We start from the raw sequence: 25,960 nt of genomic DNA on the forward strand, positions 1-25,960 counted from the left end.
GTAACCGGAGTCAGAGTATATATACATTAGAGGAAACTAGCTGTGTAATAAGGTACAGAGTCATGTGACAGGAAATGCGGATACATAAGAACAAGACTCCGAGCAGTAACCGGAGTCAGAGTATAGTATACATTAGAGGAAACTAGCTGTGTAATAAGGTACAGAGTCATGTGACAGGAAATGCAGATACATAAGAACAAGACTCCGAGCAGTAACCGGAGTCAGAGTATAGTATACATTAGAGGAAACTAGCTGTGTAATAAGATACAGAGTCATGTGACAGGAAATGCAGATACATAAGAACAAGACTCCGAGCAGTAACCGGAGTCAGAGTATAGTATACATTAGAGGACACTAGCTGTGTAATAAGGTACAGAGTCATGTGACAGGGAGATGCAGATACATAAGAACAAGACTCCAAGCAGTAACCGGAGTCAGAGTATAGTATACATTAGAGGAAACTAGCTGTGTAATAAGGTACAGAGTCATGTGACAGGAAATGCAGATACATAAGAACAAGACTCCGAGCAGTAACCGGAGTCAGAGTATAGTATACATTAGAGGAAACTAGCTGTGTAATAAGGTACAGAGTCATGTGACAGGAAATGCAGATACATAAGAACAAGGCTCCGAGCAGTAACCGGAGTCAGAGGATATATACATTAGAGGACACTAGCTGTGTAATAAGGTACAGAGTCATGTGACAGGAAATGCAGATACATAAGAACAAGACTCCGAGCAGTAACCGGAGTCAGAGTATATATATATTAGAGGAAACTAGCTGTGTAATAAGGTACAGAGTCATGTGACAGGAAATGCAGATACATAAGAACAAGACACCGAGCAGTAACCGGAGTCAGAGTATAGTATACATTAGAGGAAACTAGCTGTGTAATAAGGTGTACCTGTGTGTAACACAGCCAGAATGTACCATGAGGGGAACTGAAAGCTTTGTCTAAGTGTTTTACCTCAGATGGTAATGTGTGAATAAAGGGTAAACATCTCCAAAAACTTTCCTCCCGACCTTTGTTACTTGATGTATCCGTCCAATCCATATAAAATAGATGAGTGTAGGTGTAAATAGAGAAAATGAAGGAGCAGAAGGTGCGGTCAGTTTTTTGCTGCACCCGCAATCTTACATAATAATAGTTTATTACCACTAGTTGTCTGATGTACCGATATGTATTATTCGGACTGAAATGTCCTTTATTACAAATATCAAGCAAAGTATTAAAATAAAGGAATATGTGAAAAGATATGAAAAATAAAGTGAATAAAGAGTATTATATTGAATAAAATATTGTTTGCATCAGGTACTGTAACAGTGCTAGGTATGTATTATAACCTATGATTATTATGCGGGCATCAATATTACAGTGCTGAGAACTGGATCTTTTTAGAGAAAAGTAATCCTGTCTGGTAAGTTTGTGCACTGTTACAATATTGTAATGATTGTTACTTTATGTGGATACACCAGTGTGTGACTGTCTCTATTATTCTGCATAGAATGTGTTATTGTTTCCAAATGAATGCAGAATAGAGCAGTCAGTGTTAGTCAGCCATAACACATGGGAGCAGAAATCAGTATAATGGAAGTACATTGATTACCCCGTATGAGGATCAATATGAACAAGTGAAGGATTATAATGTAGTGATCTTTATACCACAGTTATATCAGAATGTAATTGCTGCAATGTAATGTAATTAGATGCTAGCATACAACCATATGATTGTGTGGCTGTAAGTGCAATTCATAAGACATCCTCATACCGTCTGACTCGTTCCCATAAATCACAATGTACATACATAACATGAAATATAAATTCTTATTCAGATGGATGATCAGTGTGAACAAATCACTGTTATCAGGGAAGGGTGTCTGCCATAGTATCAGCAGCGGGCAGTATAATGTATAGTGCCGCAGCGTGTGCCGGATGTATGCCTGCACTCTGGTTCTCTGCCATAGTATCAGCAGCGGCCAGTATAATGTATAGTGCCGCAGCGTGTGCCGGATGAATGCCGGCACTCTGGTTCTCTGTGTCAGTGTTCCACTATCCGTGGTGTAACCAGATATATATAAGGCTACCAATAGGATTCTCTGTTATCTGCATGGAGTTTAATTCCGGCTACCAACAGACAATTCTCTTAGTAGGCAAAGCATCTCATATGTGTAGCATAGCAATCTGAGTTCTCAAATATTAAAAAATATAATAAATCCTCCTCACTCTTTATTGAAATAATTGCGCTCCCATTAATATTACAGGTTAATGCTCATGATAGTGAACTTTAGTATGTGATTATACAGTATGCAAGGAACACATCGCTCTAGATGACCAATGCGCATTTCGCTCATATAGGCTTCCTCAGGGCACTATAGTAAACAGAGCAGCCTAATACCACATTTAAATAGGGGGAGGAAATTGAAGGAATGACATTGATAAGTTTAGTAGACAATAGTGACAAAGTGATTTCAAATACCACATCCATTACTCCTAATTGTATCCCCATTGTGCAAGTCAAATTAGTTTCTAACAAATATTTCTCTGACGTCCTAGTGGATGCTGGGACTCCGTAAGGACCATGGGACTCCGTAAGGACCATGGGGATATAGCGGCTCCGCAGGAGACAGGGCACAATAATAAAAGCTTTAGGATCAGGTGGTGTGCACTGGCTCCTCCCCCTATGACCCTCCTCCAAGCCTCAGTTAGATTTTTGTGCCCGACGAGAAGGGTGCAATCTAGGTGGCTCTCCTGAGCTGCTTAGAATAAAAGTTTAAGTTAGGTTTTTTATTTTCAGTGAGTCCTGCTGGCAACAGGCTCACTGCTACGAGGGACTTAGGGGAGAGAAGTAAACTCACCTGCGTGCAGGATGGATTTGCTTCTTAGGCTACTGGACACCATTAGCTCCAGAGGGATCGAACACAGGCCCAGCCATGGAGTCCGGAGCCGTGCCGCCGACCCCCCTTGCAGATGCCGAAGTTGAAGAGCTCCAGAGGTCCAGAAACAGGCGGCAGAAGACTTTCAGTCTTCATAAGGTAGCGCACAGCACTGCAGCTGTGCGCCATTGTTGTCAGCACACCTCACAAACAGTCACCAACTGTCACTGAGGGTGCAGGGCGCTGGGGGGGGGGCGCCCTGGGCAGCAATGTATAATACCTTTTTTATGGCTAAAATACATCACATATAGCCCTTGAGGCTATATGGATGTATTTAACCCCTGCCAGATCTCACAAACTCCGGGAGAAGAGCCCGCCGAAAAGGGGGCGGGGCCTATTCTCCTCAGCACACGGCGCCATTTTCCTGCTCAGCTCTGCTGTGAGGAAGGCTCCCAGGCTCTCCCCTGCACTGCACTACAGAAACAGGGTTAAAACAGAGAGGGGGGGCACTTATTTGGCGATATGATTACATATATAAAAATGCTATAAGGGAAAACACTTGTATAAGGGGTTGTCCCTATACATATTATAGCGTTTTTGGTGTGTGCTGGCAAACTCTCCGTCTGTCTCCCCAAAGGGCTAGTGGGGTCCTGTCCTCTATCAGAGCATTCCCTGTGTGTGTGCTGTGTGTCGGTACGTGTGTGTCGACATGTAGGAGGACGATGTTGGTGAGGAGGCGGAGCAAATTGCCTGTATTGGTGATGTCACTCTCTAGGGAGTCGACACTGGAATGGATGGCTTATTTAGGAATTACGTGATAATGTCAACACGCTGGAAGGTCGGTTGACGACATGAGACGGCCGGCAAACAAATTAGTACCTGTCCAGGCGTCTCAGACACCGTCAGGGGCTTGTAAAAACGCCCATTTACCTCAGTCGGTCGACACGGACACTGACTCCAGTGTCGACGGTGAAGAAACAAACGTATTTTCCTTTAGGGCCACACGTTACATGTTAAGGGCAATGAAGGAGGTGTTACATATTTCTGATACTACAAGTACCACAAATAAGGGTATTATGTAGGGTGTGAATAAACTACTTGTAGTTTTTCCTGAATCAGATAAATGAAGTGTGTGATGATACGTGGGGTTCCTCCGATAGAAAATTATTGGCGGTATACCTTTTCCCGCCAGAAGTTAGGGCGAGTTGGGAAACACACCTTAGGGTGGATAAGGCACTCACACGCTTATAAAAACAAGTGGCGTTACCGTCTCCAGATACGGCAGCCCTCAAGGAGCCAGCTGATAGGAAGCTGAAAAATATCCTAAAAGTATATACACACATACTGGTGTTATACTACGACCAGCAATCGCCTCAGCCTGGATGTGCAGCGCTGGGGTGGCTTGGTCGGATTTCCTGACTGAAAATATTGATACCCTTGACAGGGACAAGATTTTATTGATTATAGAGCATTTTAAGGATGCATTTCTATATATGCGAGATGCGCAGAGGGATATTTGCATTCTGGCATCAAGAGTAAATGTGATGTCCATATCTGCCAGACGAAGACACGACAGTGGTCAGGTGATGCAGATTCCAGACGGCACATGGAAGTATTGCCGTATAAAGGGGCGGTCCATCGGACCTGGTGGCCATGGCAACAGCTGAAAAATCCACCTTTTGTTACCCCAAGTCACATCTCAGCAGAAAAGGACACAGTCTTTTCAGTCTCAGTCCTTTCGTCCCCATAAGGGCAAGGGGGCAAAAGGGCCAGTCATATCTGCCCAGGGGTAGAGGAAAGGGAAGAAGACTGCAGCAGGCAGCCCATTCCCAGGAACAGAAGCCCTCCACAGCTTCTGCCAAGTCCGCAGCATGACGCTGGGGCCGTACAAGCGGACTCAGGTGCGGTAGGGGGTCATCTCAAGAGTTTCAGCACGCAGTGGGATCACTCACAAGTGGACTCCTGGATCCTACACGTAGTATCCCAGGTGTACATTGGAAATTCGAGACGTCTCCCCCTCACAAGTTCCTGAAGTCTGCTTTACCAACGGCTCCCTCCGACAGGGAGGCAGTATTGGGAACAATTCACAGGCTGTATTCCCAGCAGGTGATAATCAAAGTACCCCTTCTACAACAAGGGAAGGGGTATTAATCCACACTATATTGTGGTACTGAAGCCAGACGGCTCGGTGAGATCTGAAATATTTGAACACTTACATACAAGCGTTCAAATCAAGATGGAGTCACTCAGAGCAGTGATAGCGAACCAGGAAGAAGGGGACGATATGGTGTCACTGGATATCAGGGACGCTTACCTACATGTCCAAATTTGCCCTTCTCACCAAGGGTACCTCAGGTTCGTGGTACAGAACTGTCACTATCAGTTCAGACGCTGCCGTTTGGATTGTCCACGGCACCCCGGGTCTTTACCAAGGTAATGGCCGAAATGATGATTCTTCTTAAAAGAAATATGGACGCTTTCCTGATAAGGGCAAGGTCCAGAGAACAGTTGGAGGTCGGAGTAGCACTATCTTAAGTAGTTCTACGACAGCACGAGTGGATTCTAAATATTCCAAAATTGCATTTTTTTCCGACGACACGTCTACTGTTCCTAGGGATGATTCTGGACACAGTCCAGAATAGGATGTTTTCTCCCGGAGAAGAAAGCCAGGGAGTTATCCGAGCTAGTCAGGAACCTCCTAAAACCAGGAAAAGTATCAGTGCATCATTGCACAAGGATCCTGTTAAAAATGGTGGTTTCTTACAAAGCGATCCCATTCGGTAGATTTCACGCAAGAGCCTTTCCGTGGGATCTGCTGGAAAAATGGTCCGGATCGCATCTTCAGATGCATCAGCGGATAACCCTGTCTCCAAGGACAAGGGTGTTTCTTCTGCGGTGGCTGCAGAGTGCTCATCTATGAAAGGGCCGCAGATTCGGCATTCAGGACTGGGTCCTGGTGACCACGGATGCCAGCCTGAGTGGCTGGGGAGCAGTCACACAATGAAAAAATTTCCAGAGAGTGTGATCAAGTCTGGAGACTTCTCTCCACATAAATATACTGGAGCTAAGGGCAATTTACAATGCTCTAAGCTTAGCAAGACCTCTGCTTCAAGGTCAGCCGGTATTGATCCAGTGGGACAACATCACGGCAGTCGCCCACGTAAACAGACAGGGCGGCACAAGAAGCAGGAGGGAAATGGCAGAAACTGCAAGGATTCTTCGCTGGGCGAAAAATCATGTGATAACACTCTCAGCAGTGTTCATTCCGGGAGTGGAAAACTGGGAAGCAGACTTCCTCAGCAGGCATGACCTCCACCCGGGAGAGTGGGGACTTCATCGGGAAGTCTTTCACATGATTGTAAACCGTTGGGAAAAACCAAAGGTGGACATGATGGCGTCCCGCCTGAACAAAAAACTAGACAGATATTGCGCCAGGTCAAGGGACCCTCAGGCAATAGCGGTGGACGCTCTGGTAACACTGTGGGTGTACCAGTCAGAGTATGTGTTCCCTCCTATGCCTCTCATACCAAAAGTACTGAGAATCATAAGAGGGAGATGAGTAAGAACGATACTCGTGGTTCCGGATTGGCCAAGAAGGACTTGGTACCCGAAACTTCAAGAGATGTTCACGGAAGACCCGTGGCCTCTACCTTTAAGAAAGGACCTGCTCCAGCAGGGGCCTTGTCTGTTCCAAGACTTACCGCGGCCGCGTTTGACGGCATGGCGGTTGAACGCCGGATCCTGAAAGGGCATTCCAGATGAAGTCATCCCTACCCTGGTCGAAGACAGGAAGGATGTAACCGCAAAACATTTTCACCGCATTTGGCGAAGATATGTTGCGTGGTGTGAGGCCAAGAAGGCCCCTACAGAGGAATTCCAACTGGGTCGTTTCCTACATTTCCTGAAAACAGGACTGTCTATGGGCCTAAAATTAGGGTCCAGTAAGGTTCAAATTTCGGCCCTGTCGAATTTCTTCCAGAAAGAACTGGCTTTAGTGCCTGACGTTCAGATGTTTGTAAAAGGGGTACTGCATATACAGCCTCCTTTTGTGCCCCAGTGGCACCTTGGGATCTCAGTGTTGTTTTGAGTTTCCTAAAGTCACATTGGTTTGAACCACTCACCACTGTGGACTTAGCATCGTCACCTTCCATGTGAGATATTTTATTAGCCCTGGCTTCAGCCAGGCGTGTGTCAGAATTGGCGGCTTTATCATATATAAAGCCCTTACTTAATTTTTCATTCTGACAGGGCAGAATTGTGGACTCGTCCTCAATTTCTCCTTAAGGTGTTTTCTGTTTTTCACATGAACCAACCTATTGTGGTACTTGCGGGTACTAGGGACTTGGAGGACTCCAAGTTACTTGACGTTGTCAGGGCCCTGAAAAATATGTTTCCAGGTCGGCTGGAGTCAAAAAATCTGACTCGCTGTTTAGCCTGTATGCACCCAACAAGATGGGTGCTCCTGCTTCTAAGCAGACGATTGCTTGCTGGATTTGTAATACAATTCAGTTTACACATTCTGTGGCAGGCCTGCCACAGCCAAAATCTGTAAAAGCCCATTCCAAAAGGAAGGGGGCTCATCTTGGGCGACTGCCCGAGGGGTCTCGGCTTTACAACTTTGCCGAGCAGTTACTTGGTCAGGGGCAAACACGTTTGCTAAATTCTACAAATTTGATACCCTGGCTAAGGAGGACATGGAGTTCTCTCATTCGGTGCTGCAGAGTCATCCGCACTCTCCCGCCCGTTTGGGAGCTTTGGTATAATCCCCATGGTCCTTACGGAGTCCCAGCATCCACTAGGACGTCAGAGAAAATAAGATTTTACTTACCGATAAATCTATTTCTCGTAGTCCGTAGTGGATGCTGGGCGCCCATCCCAAGTGCAGATTGTCTGCAATACTTGTACATAGTTATTGTTACAAAAATCGGGTTATTATTGTTGTGAGCCATCTTTTCAGAGGCTCCTCTGTTATCATGCTGTTAACTGGGTTCAGATCACAGGTTGTACGGTGTGATTGGTGTGGCTGGTATGAGTCTTACCCGGGATTCAATATCCTTCCTTATTATGCACGCTCGTCCGGGCACAGTATCCTAACTGAGGCTTGGAGGAGGGTCATAGGGGGAGGAGCCAGTGCACACCACCTGATCCTAAAGCTTTTATTATTGTGCCCTGTCTCCTGCGGAGCCGCTATATCCCCATGGTCCTTACGGAGTCCCATGGTCCTTACGGAGTCCCAGCATCCACTACGGACTACGAGAAATAGATTTATCGGTAAGTAAAATCTTATTTTAAAATGCCAGCTCTATTATATACTGTGGACGCCTGCGCATCTTATTACCATGTGCTATGAATGTGCGCTATATATCGCAAAAAGCACTGCATGCCATAAGAGAAAACAATACACCCACACATTATCTGAGTTCCAAAGCTCATTGATGTATATATTTGTTATTAAAAGGATATGTATTCAATATATCACAATGTACAGTATATATATATAGTTACATGGTTACAATTTACACAGTAAGCAGTTATTACAAACTAATTCAAATACAGACACGGCCAGCAATACGATTACCATATTTTGCTCAAATACACTCTCCACTCCATATCACTCTCTCTCAGTAAAATCATGCAGCCACTGGACAGACAGCATCACCACCATCATCTGGGACAAAAAGGGCAGCCTGCTGTGGTGTGATCAGCAATACACTGAGAGTTGGGGGTGTGCACAGGTCTCTTGTTCTTAGTCTAGGGGAGGGAACTTTCTCATTCATGATGAGTCATTGGTCAGTTCATATGCAAGCCTTGAAGACATCAAAAGGGCTGGCCTAAGTTTCCTGTCCACATGCTTTAAATGGAATGTCCTTTGTCGTCAGTTGAATTGTGGCTTAATATTCATACATTCAATCATATCTACTCATGGCAATGTGCTACAACTTAGTAACAGGCATCAAATGAATCTACACATTAATCTGGTTACTTTGACACAAAGCACGACATGTCCATCTTGCTCCGCTCCAATGATACACATACATGACGTTATATTCCATTATATAATTTAAAACTTTATGATGTCTGGTGCTTGGTATGTTCAATGTATGTGCTGTATGAAATATGTGTTGAATATATCTTTGTGGCATGTCTGTGTAAATGCGTGTTACCATATTTTGCTGTGCTCACTGCGCGTATTTGCAAGCATAACGACTCATAATGTGTGGAGTCTGTATGTTATCTCTATGTAATATTTTTGACTTTGACATCATCCTATTATACATAGAGATGAGCAGGTTTGGTTCCTCGGAATCCGAACCCCCCCGAACTTCAGCCTTTTTTGCACGGGTCCGAGCAGACTCGGATCCTCCCGCCTTGCTCGGTTAACCCGAGCGCGACCGAACGTCATCATCCCGCTGTCGGATTCTCGCGAGACTCGGATTCTATATAAGGAGCCGCGCGTCGCCGCCATTTTCACACGTGCATTGAGATTGATAGGGAGAGGACGTGGCTGGCGTCCTCTCCGTTTAGTTAGTTAGTTGATCTGATTGCTATTTGCTACTGCTTAGCTTATTGTGGGGAGGATTGGGGAGCAGCTGTTAGGAGGAGTACAGTCAGTGCAGAGTTTTGCTAGTTTTTTTCCCCGTTCTCTGCCTGAAAAAAATGCTCCATACCATATCTGACTGTGCTCAGCCTCAGTGTGTTGCATGATATATCTATCTATGTATATCTGACTGTGCTGAGTGCTCACTGCTCACACAGCTTAATTGTGGGGGAGACTGGGGAGCAGTTATAGCAGGAGTACAGTGCACACTTTTGCTGCCAGTGTGACCACCAGTATATTGTCTGCCTGAAAAAGTTAAACACTCCTGTGGATTTTTTTTTAATATTCTATAAACGCATTCTGCTGACAGTGTCCAGCAGGTCCGTCATTCATTATATTATATAAATATTTACCTACAGTAGTGTTATATATTTTTTTTCATCTCTATCATCTTTATCATCTCTAAATTAGCAGACGCAGTACGGTAGTCCACGTCTGTAGCTAGTGCTACCTCTGTGTCGTGACTACTAGTGCTCGGCCAATATTGTAAATAATATACCTCTACCTGTGTGGTGTTTTCTTTTTTCTATCTTCATTCATACTAGTCTAGTACTAGTTAGTTTAGCAGTCTGCTGACAGTGTCCAGCAGGTCCGTCATTATATTATATATACCTACAGTAGTGATATATATATATATTTTTTATATCATTATCATCTCTATACTAGCAGACACAGTACGGTAGTCCACGGCTGTAGCTACCTCTGTGTCGTCAGTGCTCGTCCATAATTGTATACCTACCTGTGGTGGGTTTTTTTTTTCTATCTTCTTCATACTAGTAGTTTAGCAGTCTGCTGACAGTGTCCACCAGGTCCGTCATTATATTATATACCTACAGTAGTAATATATTTATTATATTATCTACAATAGCAGACGCAGTACGGTAGTCCACGACTGTAGCTACCTCTGTGTCGTCACTCGTCCATAATTGTATACCTACCTGTGGTGGGGTTTTTTTTTTTATCTTCTTCATACTAGTAGTTTAGCAGTCTGCTGACAGTGTCCACCAGGTCCGTCATTATATTATATACCTACAGTAGTAATATATTTATTATATTATCTATAATAGCAGACGCAGTACGGTAGTCCACGACTGTAGCTACCTCTGTGTCGTCACTCGTCCATAATTGTATACCTACCTGTGGTGGGGTTTTTTTTTCTATCTTCTTCATGCTAGTAGTTTAGCAGTCTGCTGACAGTGTCCACCAGGTCCGCCATTATATTATATACCTACAGTAGTAATATATTTATTATATTATCTATACTAGCAGACGCAGTACGGTAGGCCACGGCTGTAGCTACCTCTGTGTCATCAAATATACGTATAAAATGGAGAGAAAACTTAACCAGCGCTTGTGTTTAGATGATCAAGGTCTGATGTATTCCTTATCTATTCGTCCTCATAGTAGATCATGTGAATAAAAAAAGATGTATATAGCATAACACCCTTTTATTATACACAACATAAACAAGTAAAACAATTATAGTGAATAGCACAAATCCTGGAGTGTTAATAGGTGCAGTGGATAATTACCAGATGTTCCAGAACTGTGGTTAAACAGTTCTAAATGGGCATAGAGATTTAACTGCAGGGATTCCGGATTTCCCCCAGTATTCGGTCCAATGATGTTATAACCGCGTCTCCACTCCACTGCAGACCTGTAAACGCTTCCCTGGATCTCACCAACGCGTTTCCACCCCGGGCTGGGGTCTTTTTCAAGGTGCAAATAGTGCAATGTCACTCTCCTTCTAACTCCGGATATTTAACAAAACGATCCACCAATCATTGTCCAGCAGGTCCAGCTGGACCCTATACATTAATCACCTAAAGTTCCGTGGTCCTCTGCTGGACCTGTGCGTCACTTCCCTTGTTGTCCTGGTAACCCGTCTGTGTGTGTGACTTCCGCGTCTAGCCGCGTCCCTGTTACCACAGAAACCCGTACTTCCGGTCCGTGGTAACAGGGTCAGGTTCAAGTCTGTATCGTTACTGTATCGTTACTCACAGTCTCTGAGATTTGAAAGCGCTGCTGCACTCGTCCAGGGGATCCTCCGTGTCCTGCTGGATGCCGCTGCTTGTAGCGTGCCGGTGTGTTTGCATGCACCCGTCCGGGCGGTCTTCTGTGTTCAGCCTGAGGCTCCCCTCAGCGGCGTGTAAGCGGGCACTGGTATAAGGACGTAGTCCGTTGTTGTCTGCCAGCAGACTGAATGGAGCTTTTGCCGCAGGAGGACAGTGTCAGTGTCCGGACCCGTGGCCAATGAACGCGTTTCACCTGTGATCTCAGGCTTCGTCAGGATACACACAAATTTCTCTTTCGTCCCCGGGACGAGCGCAGCAGCACTTTCAAATCTCAGAGACTGTTAGTAACGATACAGTAACGATACAGACTTGAACTGATACACTGTATCCATCTTAAAATCCTACTTGACGGAAACTTAGCAGCAACATTGTTACATTCTCCAGGACTATTACCACCCATACTGCTTTTCATAAACAATTCTGAATGCCTAAAAGCAACTTACTGTGCACATACATATTGGATAGAGTAAAACGCTTAACAGCGTGTCTACCCGTTTTTTATGCAAAACATCCTTAAGAATTTTTCTCCATCTGGTACTTTTCTATTTTCACTAAACTCTAAGTCTTTCTTATTCTTATTTTTGTCCTATTTCTGTCTTGTTTATGTGTTTTTGTTTGTGTTATTAGTATATACCGGTATTTCAAAATTTTTTATAAGCCTTACATATATATATATTATTACTATATACAGGTTGAGTCTCCCTTATCCAAAATGCTTGGGACCAGAGGTATATTGGATATGGGATTTTTCCGTATTTTGGAATAATTGCATACCATAATAAGATATCATGGTGATGGGACCTAAATCTAAGCACAGAATGCATTTATGTTACATATACACCTTATACTCACAGCCTGAAGATCATTTTAGCCAATATGTTTTAGAACTTTGTGCATTAAACAAAGTGAGTCTACATTCACACAATTCATTTATGTTTCATATACACCCTATTCACACAGACTGAAGGTCATTTAATACAATATTTTTAATAACTTTGTGTATTAAGCAAAGTTTGTGTACATTAAACATAAAAAAACATAGGTTTCACTATCTCACTCTCACTCAAAAAAGTCTGTATTTCGGAATATTCCGTATTTCGGAATATATGGATATGGGATACTCAACCTGTATATTTATGACTTTCTGTATAAATTTTGAATAAAAACAAAAATTTATTTTACAACCTACAAGCTATATGTGTGATATCGAACAAGCGCTGGGAGTAACATTTTTCCTATAACATTACAAATAAGGTCTGTGGCAACCTTACTTCTCTCCAGGTTGCCTAATAGACAGGTGGGAAGGACCGTACCAAGTTTTATTGACAGCACGATCCCAGCGAAAGTAGCTGAGAGACTTAGGTCCATGATTCCCATTGCAGGAAAGTCGGTAGTCCGGAAGGAACTCGTAAAGGGAGTGAGATCGCAGAAGTATCACCCGAGAGTCTGTTCCGTGAAGAGGCAGCACTGTTGAACACTACTTGAGTGTACTAAAGGATTACAGAAAGACCAGTTGTTGTAATGGATTTACTATGGGCAAGATTTGTTTTGTTCTTCCTTTTTTTTTCCTGTTGACAAACTTTTTTTTTAGGACATTCTATTTTTGTTTTCATGAGGAGTCGAGTGTGGGACTGGAACTGGTTCTGGAGAAGGAAGTGATGTCTTTATAGGATCTCAGGATCAGCCTATCACTTTGTTAAAGCCAGAGAAATCAAAGGTCTAGTAGTTACGGAGTTCAGAGGTAATGTGATAGGCTATTGTCTAAGGAATACTGAATTTTGTAGTTATTGTGACCCTATGATTGAAGATGAGTGCATCCAGGGATGTCAGTCTAGCAATAAGGCAGCATTTGACAGACATCCCTTGAGTGATTAATACTCACTAGTGGGTAAGGTCTTAAACTAAGACCAAATAATGCAGGATTAGTGCCATATCCTTTAGAGTAAGTTGAGGTACTTGAATTACACAAAAAGAGGGGGGAAGGGGGACCGGTGGACAAGGAATATAATATAACTAGACCCCCTAGTTTTCAGATCCACCAGTACCATAGATAAATCCTTGGTATGTTTAAATCTCACCAGTTTCAGGAAATCAGGAAATTGGGAGGTAATCAGGAACAATCAGACAATGGCTATTCACACATAGCAGATAAAGAGCTCATTAATATATGTAGAAGAAAGGTTTATGTCTGGCTCTCCCCAAACTCTGAAGGTTTATGTTATCTAGGAAGAATATTACCTGAAATAATAACCCTTGTTCAATGATGAAACAGGCCTGGCATATGTTCCAGAAATGAAAACAATGTTCAGGGAGTGAAAGGAATATATACCATGAAAATTTCATATGTCTCTTTCGCGATTTGTTTGTGTTTTCTCCCTCTACCCAGCAAAACCTCTATCGAATCTGAACATCCGTGTACAAAGATGTAGGTAGATGTATGTGTGCAACGTTCATTCAAATCAGACATCATAGGCCATAGCACTGTCCCAGCACACTCTATAGGTTGAATGTCATCCCACACCCAACCAGCGGTCCCATGACCGCCGAGTGCATATAATGGATGTCCCGTCCTCCTCCCTGTCTTTTCCAAATATAGTCAATGTCTGATTTGTGAAAAGAATGCATACGTGTGTCTAGGTCACCGATTATGTGTTTGATATTTTTTTTGTAATTATGTTTAGTGTGAGTTATTGTCTACTGTCAAAGGGTGGACTGTCGAAGTCAAAAATATTACATACACACCACATACAAACTCCACTTTGATGGGTCGCTGTACGTGTGAATACACGCAGCTAGTACAGCGATATATATGGTAGCATACGCATTCACACAGACAAGCCACAAAGATATATTCAACACATATTTCATACAACACATAAATTAAACATGTCAAGCACTAGACATTATAGTGTATTAAATTATATAAAAGAGTTATAACATCATATATATGTATTAATGGAACGGAACAAGATAAACATGTCATGCGTGGTGTCAACATAATCAGGGGAGTGTGTTAATTTGATAGATGTGGTTAGATTATAGCACACTGCAACAATGGGTTATGACCAAGTGTAGGAATATGAAGCCACAATTCTAATGAGAACAAAATGACATTCCAAAGAAAGCATGTGGGCAGGATCCCAGTGACCAATTCCTATGATGTCTGATTCAAGGCTGGACGTTGCTTGCATATGAACACACATCATGGATGAGAGACCTCCCTCTCCTGTACCAATGGAAGGAGTCTGAAACCAACAACCTGTTAACTCCAACAGTTTTGATATATGCAGTTTCTAGGACATAGTTGTTTTTGCTTGCTGAGAGGAAGAGAAAGAGGGAGAGATGGAGGAAATGTTCTATGGGAAAGGGTAATGTTTGTATGTATGCTGGCTGTAATGGATTCTTTTGTAACTATCTGCTTCCTGTGTAATTGTTACTTAGTAACCATATATATACTGTACATGTGCTATATTGTATGCATACCCTATGAATATCAAATATATACATCACTGAGCGTTGGAACTCAGAAAATGTGTGCGAGTGCTTGTTTTCTCTTAAGGGATGTAGTGTTTGCGACGTACAGCGCACTTTTATCGTATATGATAATAAGATGCGCCTTGCGTCCGCAGCGTATATTAACACTGGCATTTTAAATATGTATTAGAAATAACCTGAATTTCTCAATCCAGACCAGAATTGATGATTTTCTTCTATTTTTTTTATATATAAAGTTTTTTGAAGATAAAAATTATTGCGTCGTGTTTTTCTTGTTTAATTAATGGTTGTTAATGCAAATGTCATTTTGTGTAACATATTTTTGTAAAAATCAGAGGGTCAGCGAGACATTATGGAGCCAATGTATCATTTAATATTTGCTGCTGATTCCCCAAAAACAACCGTACCTCCCAAATGTAAGTAGAAGTGACTGCAGCAGGTATCTCCTATACCTTCATACATGGACATTTCCAGGCAAGAGTCAGGTAAGTTGTTTTTTTAAATACAAGAACACTAATTCACCTACAAGTAAAAAAAACACCCAGAACATTTGAACAGACATTTATTTAAAAAAAATAAAAATAAATATATATATATATATATATATATATATATACACACACACACACACACACACCAGAAGGGAATATGGAAATGAGAGGAAGTCACATGATGTAACTGCAGCTTCCTGACAGGCTACTGCCCCCACTCCACATTAATGCACTGATATAAAATGTCTGCCACTATTTAGTTACACAGAAAGAGACCCCCTGTCACAAAATGGAGGTTACCAGCGCTCCCCAGTCGTGCCTTGGTCTACCTCCGCCATAAGCCTGGGCGCGATCCCTCATTCAAGCATGTCTCCGCTGTGTCCTGCCGCTCGCTGCGGTATCCATGATTGTGCTCCAGCGTCTCCCTTCTAGTGACCGTTGGACCAGGCCGCAGCATGCAGTTTCCACTGGCCCTCTCCATAGGCAGTGCCATGACAGTCTCCAGTCAGCTGATTCTCCAGGAGCCAACCCAGATTCTCTCTCTGTCATGTGAGCCGTTCATCCACTCAGCTGCAAGCACTGGGTATAAGTTCCAGCTCTGAGCACTAACAAGCTGTCAGTGCTTTGGTGTCTCTCAGCCTGGAGTGAGCTCCAGAATCTCCTGCTGGTAATAGACTCAGTGCAAGTTACCATCACCCGCACTGCCCGACTCCCTGGATGATTTAAAGGGCTATCGCTGCCGTTACATCCTGGCATCTCCAGACTCACTGGAAGTCCTCCAGGGATCCAGAGAGACTGTCCTATATCCCTAGCGGCATTAGAGATTCTGCTGGTTCCTACCAGCTTCCAGTTCTACGCTGTGCAAAGTAGCGCACCATAGTATCCGGAAAACCTGCCACTGCTGTCTACAACATTGCAGTATCCATTCTGCAGAACCACCGCATCACAAGCTACTGGGAAAGCAGCAGTGCCGACACTGTAACACATATGGAATCCCTGCTGCACTAGCTCAGCTTCCCAGCATCCGGAAACCCATGTTGCTGAAGTCCTCAGCTTCATCTACAAGCATTGCCGACATCCTCGGCTTCGTCCACAAGTATAGCTGACATCCTCGGCTACATCTTCAAGTGTTGCTGACATCTTAAGCTTTTTCTACAAGCATTGCCGACATCCTCAGCCGCCTCTACAATTATTGCTGATGCCCTCAGCTTCTTCTAGTCATTACCATAGACTTCTTCCAGCTTCACACACTGGTTCCAGCAAGTGACACGAGCCTCTCTTGCATTGCTGTTCCTCCCAGCATTCCGTCACTCACCAGTCCTCATGCGACTCTCTCTATAGGTGATAGCCGGCTACACATTGCACTGGTGGCTCCCATTAGTGTTCCAGTACCCACAGCCGGTCACCTACCATCACAGTTCATACTGCCTGACTGCCACACCTGAATCAGACCAATTCTTAAGCCAGCCCAGTTCTGTCCACAGTGCTCAAGACCAGATGCAGTGTCCAGTACTAGTCCGGGTGCACAACCTAACCCAGCCATGACACCCCCCCTCCTGTAATGTCACCCCACTATTCACATGAGCTGTCAATCTCAGACATAGCCAAAATGGCAGCGTGTGTACCTCACCTTTACACACCAGACGGGATATTTATACACAGCAACACTGATATTATGTAGATACAAAAGTAACACTACAAGGGACACATTAACAGGAAATTGTTTCTATTACAATAGCGACAATTATCTGAAAATAAGATAATACAGACACATAAAAAGACTCAAAGGAAATCTTTTGGTTTTAAACAGCTTCATTTCATATCTTTAATACACATTTTTATCTATCTATATGCGGGCGGGCCGGTACCATTTTCCAGGGGCTGCGTGATGTCACATCTGCGGTCATCTCTGATTACCCCCTATAAGCTTCCAGAGTGCTCCTCGTATCTCATCTTTTCCAAGTTACTACAAATGATAAGAGATTGGTAGCAGCACTACTTTCAGGATTATTACACAGAACACACATAAAGGCTGACACAGCAAATAACAGTAACACATACAAGGGATTAATTAGAAATAAGGAAACATAATCATAATTAGGTCTAATTATTAACTGATTCTGTGCGGGACCCATACACCTCTTTACTGCCTCCAGCAGCCCCTGGTACTGCACTGCGGCCATCCGCCCTGTCTCCCCCCACTACTGCCACCCACCCTGTCTCCCCCCACTACTGCCACCTGCCCTGTCTCCTCCCACTACTGCCACCCACCCTGTCTTCTCCCACTACTGCCACCCACCCTGTCTTCTCCCACTACTGCCACTCGCCCTGTCTTCTCCCAGTACTGACACCACCCTGTCTCTCCCCACTACTGCCGCCTGCCCTGTCTCCCCCCCACTACTGCCACCCGCCCTGTCTCCCCCCCATTACTGCCACCCACCCCGTCTCCCTCTACTACTGCCACCACCCTGTCTCCTTTCACTACTGCCACCTGCAGTCTCCCCACATTACTGCCACCGCCCTGTCTCCTTCCGCTACTGCCACACACCGTCTCCCACTACTGCCACCTGCAGTCTCCCCCCACTACTGCCGCCGTCCTGTCTCCTTCCACTACTGCCACACACCGTCTCCCACTACTGCCACCTGCCCTGTCTCCCCCCACTACTGCCACCTGCCCTGTCTCCCCCCCATTACTGCCACCCACCCCGTCTCCCTCTACTACTGCCACCACCCTGTCTCCTTTCACTACTGCCACCTGCAGTCTCCCCACATTACTGCTGCCGCCGCCCTGTCTCCTTCCGCTACTGCCACACACCGTCTCCCACTACTGCCACCTGCAGTCTCCCCCCACTACTGCCGCCGTCCTGTCTCCTTCCACTACTGCCACACACCGTCTCCCACTACTGCCACCTGCAGTCTCCCCCCACTACTGCCGCCGCCCTGTCTCCTTCCACTACTGCCACCCACCATCTCCCCACACTACTGCCACATGCACTGTCTGCCCCCTACTGCCACCACCCTGTCTCCTTTCACTACTGCCACCTGCACTGTCCTCCCCCCACTACTGCTACCGCTCTGTCTCCCCCACTACTGCCACCCTCACTGTCTCACTCTACTATTGCCACCCTCGCTGTCTCCCCCACTACTGCCACCTGTCCTGTCTCCCCCTCACTACTGCCAGCCACTCTGTGTCCCCCTCTGCCACCTCAGTGGTGCTTGGGGACATTACCCACAGACAATACCTCCTGCGTCCCCCACTACAGCACTAGTTCCACCCCCTGTCTCCCCCTCTGACATCTCGGCACTGCTTGGGGATTCTTAGTACTGCTGGTAACAGTCCTTCATCTGCAGGTGGAAGTAAGAAAGCAGGGCAGTAAGGAGGCAGAAGGTGCTTCTGGTACCATGGACAATGGTCATGTAGGGCTGGGAGAGTCAGTAAGATTATGTAATAGTCAACATCTTACCGGCAGCCAGTGAAGGGAGCAGAGAATGGGTGTTATGTGGCAGGAACGGGCTGGTTGGGTAACAGCCTGGCTACTGTATTCTGTACATGCTACAACCGATGCAATTCTTCAGCTGGGAGACCCAGGTAGAGGACATTGCAGTAGTCTATGTGTGATGATACAAGTACATGTATGACTGTAGGTAGATATTCTGAGGGAAATAAGTGCTGGAGTCTGGCTATGTTCCTTAGATGAGGATCTGATTGTGGCTGATACCGGATGTCTAAGTGTCACTCCACCATTCAGGACACCAAGATTTTGCACATGATCCACATTTTGTAACTTTGTACCCCAAGCATAAGTCTGGTTGGTTTGCAAAGGTGAGCTGTAGCCCTGCCCTTTGTTGGTGAGCTTCTATCATAAGGACCTGTTTCACCAGGACTGAGTCACATCCAACTGGCATCATCCACACCTTGAGCTCAGCTAGACAACCATATAGGATTGGTACTGGGTTCTCAGTACCCAAAGCAAAAGACAGGTCATCTGCATACCAGTGGTAGATGAGGACATGACATCTGATTATTTCACCCTGCGGTAGCATGTATATTGCAAAAAGCATAGGAGATAGGAAAAGAACCTTGAAGAACAATGCATGGCAATGATAAGTATACTCCAGAAGATTAAAATGGTTCCTCACCCGAGTGATGACTATTTTGTGCAACAAGAGCCAATATATTTCTCAGAGTATGGAAATGGCCTCTCACCTGTGTGACGTCTCTGATGTGTAACAAGGTGTGATTTCAGTGTAAAACATTTCCCACACTCAGAACATGGAAATGGCTTCTCACCTGTGTGACTTCTCTGATGTTTAACAAGTACTGATTTGTGTGCAAAACATTTCCCACACTCAGAGCAAGAAAATGGCTTCTCACCTGTGTGACTTCTGTGATGTCTAAGAAGATCTGATTTGTGTGCAAAATATTTCCCACACTCAGAACATGGAAATGGCTTCTCACCTGTGTGACTTCTCTGATGACTAAGAAGATCTGATTTGTGTGCAAAAGAATTCCCACACTCAGAACATAGAAATGGCTTCTCACCTGTATGACTTCTTTGATGTGTAACAAGATCTGATTTGTGTGGAAAACATTTCCCACACTCAGAACATAGAAATGAATTCTCACCTGTGTGACTTCGCTGATGTGTAACAAGTTGTGATTTCCGGGAAAAACATTTCCTGCACTCAGAGCAAGAAAACGGCTTCTCACCTGTGTGCCTTCTCTGATGTATAACAAGATGTGATTTCTGTGCAAAATATTTTCCACACTCATAACATGGAAATGGCTTCTCACCTGTGTGACTTTGCTGGTGTGTAACAAGTTGTGATTTCTGGACAAAACATTTACCGCACTCAGAGCAAGAAAATGGCTTCTCACCTGTGTGAATTCTCTGATGTCTAAGAAGATACGATTTGTATGCAAAACATTTCCCACACTCAGAACATATCAGTGGCCTCTCACCTGCCTGTGGGTTAATAGGCTTTGTGTTCTGTGTAAAACATTTGGCATCTATAGAACAGGGAAACACTGTATCTACTCTCAGAGCTGGAACAGATGCACCAATATCAGAGTGATCAGGAGAACATTTCCCAGGATCAGAGGGATCAGCTGATAGAGCTAGATGTATAATTGGGGTAATGGGGTTATCTCCTGGAGAATCCTGTCTACTGTCATTATCTTTTATGTCACAATCCGGGGATAACATTAGATGTCCTTCTGAGATATTCCTGCTTGTGTGTCCATCTGCTGGAAATAAAACACATTATGGAAATGTGACATTTTCTGTAACAATATTAATCTTGTAAACAATAGGAGAAGACGACTCTCTGGGACACTTAATTGTAAATGTGTGTGTATAATAAAACATAACTTTTACTGAAGGCTTTATAATATTGTGTCTCAGACTATCATTGTGTCCACCCTCCTGAGAACACTCACAATAACAAATGTTATATTCTAATAAGACTTAGATATATCTCTCTCTTGTACTGGTAACTAACCATGAAGTATAAATGGAGATGTAGTCACTCGCCAAGTCCTATGTCAGCACCAATGTAAAACAATGGATGGGGAACATATCGTATGAATTGGAGATTCTAGATGAACAATAACATCAGTCATATAAGCTGATGGATCAGAGAAATGTCTCCTAACGTTACTCCTAGAAGCATCGGTAAGGTAGCATTCCTTTATGTGTGTGCTCATACGCTGGTAAGCCTGTACATGTGTTACTCACCCTTATATAAGGTATATTGCTACAGCAGAGTAGGTGTGGTACAAGGTACTTTACATGCAATACACCATATTAATCCACTGTTACACCCCCCATCATCAGTGTCTTACCTCTATTCTCTCACTAGTAATAAGGATGATGTGCGTACGGTAAGTATGATACAGAGAATTACATATCAGGATCTATACAGCTGCCGCCATACTTCTGCTTCTCATACGTGTGCTACTGGCAGTAGTGAACATCTGAGTGAGAGTGCAGGGAAGACAGCAGAGTCTGATGAGAAAGCGATTGGATCTGCCTTTGCAGGGATGTACCACACTTATTAGTATATAAAATAATAAATAAGAGGGGCCTGAGTCCATCCAGACGTGCTTTCTGGAGATCTCCTCACTAAGTGGCTTCTTATCTACCCTACCTGATAGCTCTCAGCCGCCGCTGGGACCAAGACCCAATCTATTAAGTCCCCCACTCCTACTGCCCTAAAGCCACTCGCTCTGCTCACTCCGGGCACTGTTCACTGCCGCAGCCTAGTGACGCCGCTGAAGCCACGGGCTGTAGTCTGGGGCTAAGTGCACCCAGTCTTTCCTGCACGCTCCAGACACTTGACTTGGAGGCGCTTTTGCCTCAGGTGGGAGCACTTGCTCTTCTACTGCTGGGGACAGAACGGGCTGCCAACAGTCACCGGAGCCTGGCGGTGTTATTGGGAAGTGAGGTGGCTGCCATTCTGGATCCTGGTGCCCGGCCATCGCATGCTTTGCCTTCAATAAGGTGTAAAATTGATATAAGCTGCTAAATAAGTGTCCTTATGGCTGGACCGGTGTCACTACACTACATTGAGGTATTTGCCTGGAGGTGAAACTACCTTGTATTTATATGGTATCATTATCATCTACTTCCTCTCAGTCTACATGCAGAGCCTAGTATCAAGTATCGTCTGAGTACAGCTCATTACACTCTGATTACAACCTCACAGTATATTATTTTGTGGATTTATTCACTGAATATATTTTGCCATTTGTGTCTCTCTGTGCTGAGTACTTCGCGTCTGTGATCACGCTGACCTCTAGTGGAATTTCTCGCTCATTGCTGTGTTATTTGAGTTGTATTACATCATGTTTACTTGAAATTTTGGCTCGGATACCCCTGTCACCCCGACTAAGAAAGTCATTTTGAACTGAGTCATCTTGATGTAACCTCCTGACAGCGTACTACTGCTCCTTTTATTTATAGATCATTAGTATTTTCCTATCTCTGAGAGGTCAGTCTCTTTGTAGCCGGCTTACCATGCCTCCAAAAAAGGTTAAAAGGTACCAAATCGGCCCGACCTGTCCATCTCTTTGGTACCTCGAATTCAGGTGGTCCTTCTGAGACCACTACAACATCATCTGCTTCTTCTTGTCAGACGCACAGCCCAGCTGTAATGGCTGAAGACATCTTAAGACACTCTAGATGGTCCTATTACTCTACGATCTATACATTCTATGTTACCTGCAATTAACCACTTGCCTGGCATGGTGGCATCAGATGTGACCATGCCTGCAAGTCCTCTATCTGACCTGGGAGCACAGGATGCGACCAGTCAGATAAACTGTATTAGCAGTGGCAGGGAAGAGAAACTTCCCTCCGCTGATTCTGTCAGAGGGGCCGGAAGGTCCCTCTGCCTTCCTGCACTCACCCCCACTGATTGCCCCTACTGATTGGTCAGCACGGCAGGATCCCCCCCCTCCAGCAGCTGCAGACAATGGCAGCACTGGGGAGTGTAAATCAACCCTCCCAAGCCACCCCCAGAACCCCCTGTATAACTGGAGGCTGTAATGTTTCCGATGGTCCAATGGCCATGATGTTCCCAATCGATGTTTCGTTGTTTGAAAATTATATTGGCCCACATCCACAACAGCCTGCAGGAAGTGCAAGAAACATCCCAGATGAAAATCCACAGCAGAATACTGTTGACCCTCACACCAAGAGACACATTTCTTCTATATGCTTGGAGCATAGTCGAGATAACCTTGCCCGGAATCTCTTTCCTTGCAAAAATCCTCCCAATCTACATCCATTGCATCAAACGTTGCCATGGCTAGAATGTCTACATACCAGGCCCTGCGGGGCTAGTCTGGGGCAATCAGAATTGCCTGAATCCTGTCCCTTTAAGTCCTTTGAGAACTCTTGGAATTAGAGGAACTGGAGGGAACAAGTACACCAAGCGGTAAATCCACAGTGTCGCCAGTGCGTCCACTGCTGCTGTGGCCTATGGATCCCTCGTCCCAGAACAGTAATGCAGAAGCTACTTGGTGAGCTGAGAAACCGAGTCGATTTGCGGGTAGCCCCACTGATGAAATATCTGCTGAAACACTTGCGGGTAGATACCCCATTCCCCCAGGTGCAGATCGTGTCTACTGAGGAAGTCTGCTCCCCAACTTTCTACTCCCGGAATTAATATGGCAGAAATGGCCTTGGGGTTCCCCATCACCCAGAGGAGTATCTGGGATACTTCCCTCATTAGAGCTTTGCTGTTTGGAACTCCTTGTCAGTTTATGTACGCCACAGTTGGTGCGTTTTCCGACCATACCTGTATGGCCTGATACTGAAGGACATAAAGAGGTCATCAGAGTTCCAAAACATTTATCGGAAAGGAAGCCTCTTGATCAGAACACCTTCATTGGAACAGAGCCTCTAGGGTCACTGCACCTCAACCATGGAGGCTCGCATCCGAAGTGTCGACCCTCCAGGAGGGAGATCAGCAACCACCATAAGAGGGAAATCCTGGCATTTGGTGAAAGGCATATCAACTGGCGTATGTGCAGATGTGACCCAGACCATTTGTCCAGCAGATCCAGCTGGAATGGCCATGCATGGAATCTTCCGTACCGAATTGCGTCGTAGAAGGCTATCATCTTTCCCAGTAAGTGTATGCAAAGATGTGCCAAGATTTTGTTCAGCTTCAAAATGGAACATGCCATTGTCTGAATTGTCTTTGCCTTGTCCATAGGAAGGAACACCTTCTGAGACACCTTGTCCAGTATCATTATCAGGAACTGAAGCCTCTGCGTAGGTTCTAGGTGAGATTTCTGCAGATTGAGAATCCACCCATAATCCATGAATAGTCGTGTTGGAAGGCTGATATTTTCCATCAACTGTGCTCTGAATATAGCCATTATGAGGAGATCGTCCAAGTATGGAATGATGTTCACTTCCTGCTTGCGGAGTTGTAGCAACATCTCTGCCATCACCCCTGATAACACCCTCAGTGCCGTTGAGAGACCAAAAGGCAAGGCCTGGACCTGGTAGTGACTGTTCTGCAGTGCAAACCTGAGGTAAGCCTGAAGAGGCGGCCATATTGGGATGTGAAGATACGCATCCTTAATAGCCAGAGAAACCAGGAATTCCCCTTCTTCCATGTCACGCTTGGCTTGAGTTGGGGATCTGACAACTGATAATTGACGGAGGGAGCAGCTATCGGCAAAGGAAGGAAACAAGGTGGCTGAATGTAGTTCTTACTCATGGACTGAAGACTTAGGCCTGAAGATGTAGAGGGGTAGGCCATGAGGACAATGACTGAGAATGATACACTGAAGAAAGAGGAATTCAGTTTATATGAGACCTCAATCATACACAACGACTAGGAGAGAAGTCTGAGTGAATTCTGAAAGATAAAATGTTAGTGACTTGTAAATGATGCTGAAGAATACTGAATGAAGAGATGATTTGTGATTTGTAAATTATGCCGAAGAACACAAAATAAAGAGATGATTTGTGATTTGTAAACAATGCTGAAGAGAGGATCGCTGTGAGCCCCATCAGCAAATGGAGACCCTCTACCAGAGGACCCAGCAGTTAAACCGCAAGAGCAGGTGGACTGGGAGCATTGTGCAAACTGCAATAACAGAACTGACCACTGGGTGGCCATGCAAGTAACTTGAAGTACTGGCAACATAGCTAAGCATTAACCCCTTTTTATAAGGGAAGACTGCACCGGATTGGCTGTACGCGAACTGGGATACCTATTGGCTTGGTCTCCAACATGGTGGCTCCCTGCACAGAGGACACATGTGGAACAAGCACACAGCCACTTCTGCTGGCCTCAATCTCTCAGACGCAGCACTCCAGCAACAGGACACTTGGAAACAGACACCTTTGGCTGCCATGCTCTGCTCCCCAGGACCCGGACCCCGGCCTCCAGATGCCCAGCAGCCGCACCGGAGAACCTCTCTGCTGTAGCTCCTATCCATCGCAGCGACAACAGCCACCTACAGGAAGGCCACAGGGACCAGAACTAGAGGTAAGACTCCAGATGCTGACAGTACCCCCCTTTTTAGGGTGGTCTCCGAACTATACTGCTTAGTGGAATTCTTAGCATGAAAGGCACAAATCAGTCTTGGAGCATGAACATCCTCTGCAGCCACCCCAGATATTTCCTCTGGACGATATCCTCCCCAATCTATGAGACACTGGAGATGACCATACCTCTTGCGGGAGTCAAGAATCGTATGAGCCTCAAATTCCTCATTTTGAGCAGCTTGAACCTTGGGAGGTTTAGGGAAAGCTGCACAAAAATGATTTAGTACAGGAGGCTTTAGCAGAGAAATGTAAAAGGTATTGGGAATTTTCAAATAGGGAGGCAGTTTCACCCTGTAAGAAACAGGATTCAACACTCTTAATAGGATACGGACCGATGAATCTTGGGGCAAACT

The 25,960-nt window shown here is 44.8% G+C and overlaps 1 protein-coding gene across 1 annotated transcript; it reads right to left on the reverse strand.

Moving 5' to 3' along the window:
- Positions 1–18,252: 18,252 nt before the first annotated feature.
- Positions 18,253–20,779, reverse strand: LOC134984569 (gastrula zinc finger protein XlCGF17.1-like). Its single transcript, XM_063950126.1, has one exon. It carries the CDS (start codon positions 20,739–20,741, stop codon positions 19,686–19,688), a length of 1,056 nt encoding a protein of 351 aa, XP_063806196.1. The 5' UTR covers positions 20,742–20,779; the 3' UTR covers positions 18,253–19,685.
- Positions 20,780–25,960: the final 5,181 nt, after the last annotated feature.

This window comes from Pseudophryne corroboree (genome assembly GCF_028390025.1).
Source record: "Pseudophryne corroboree isolate aPseCor3 chromosome 3 unlocalized genomic scaffold, aPseCor3.hap2 SUPER_3_unloc_64, whole genome shotgun sequence".
NCBI classification, from domain to species: Eukaryota; Metazoa; Chordata; class Amphibia; order Anura; family Myobatrachidae; genus Pseudophryne; species Pseudophryne corroboree.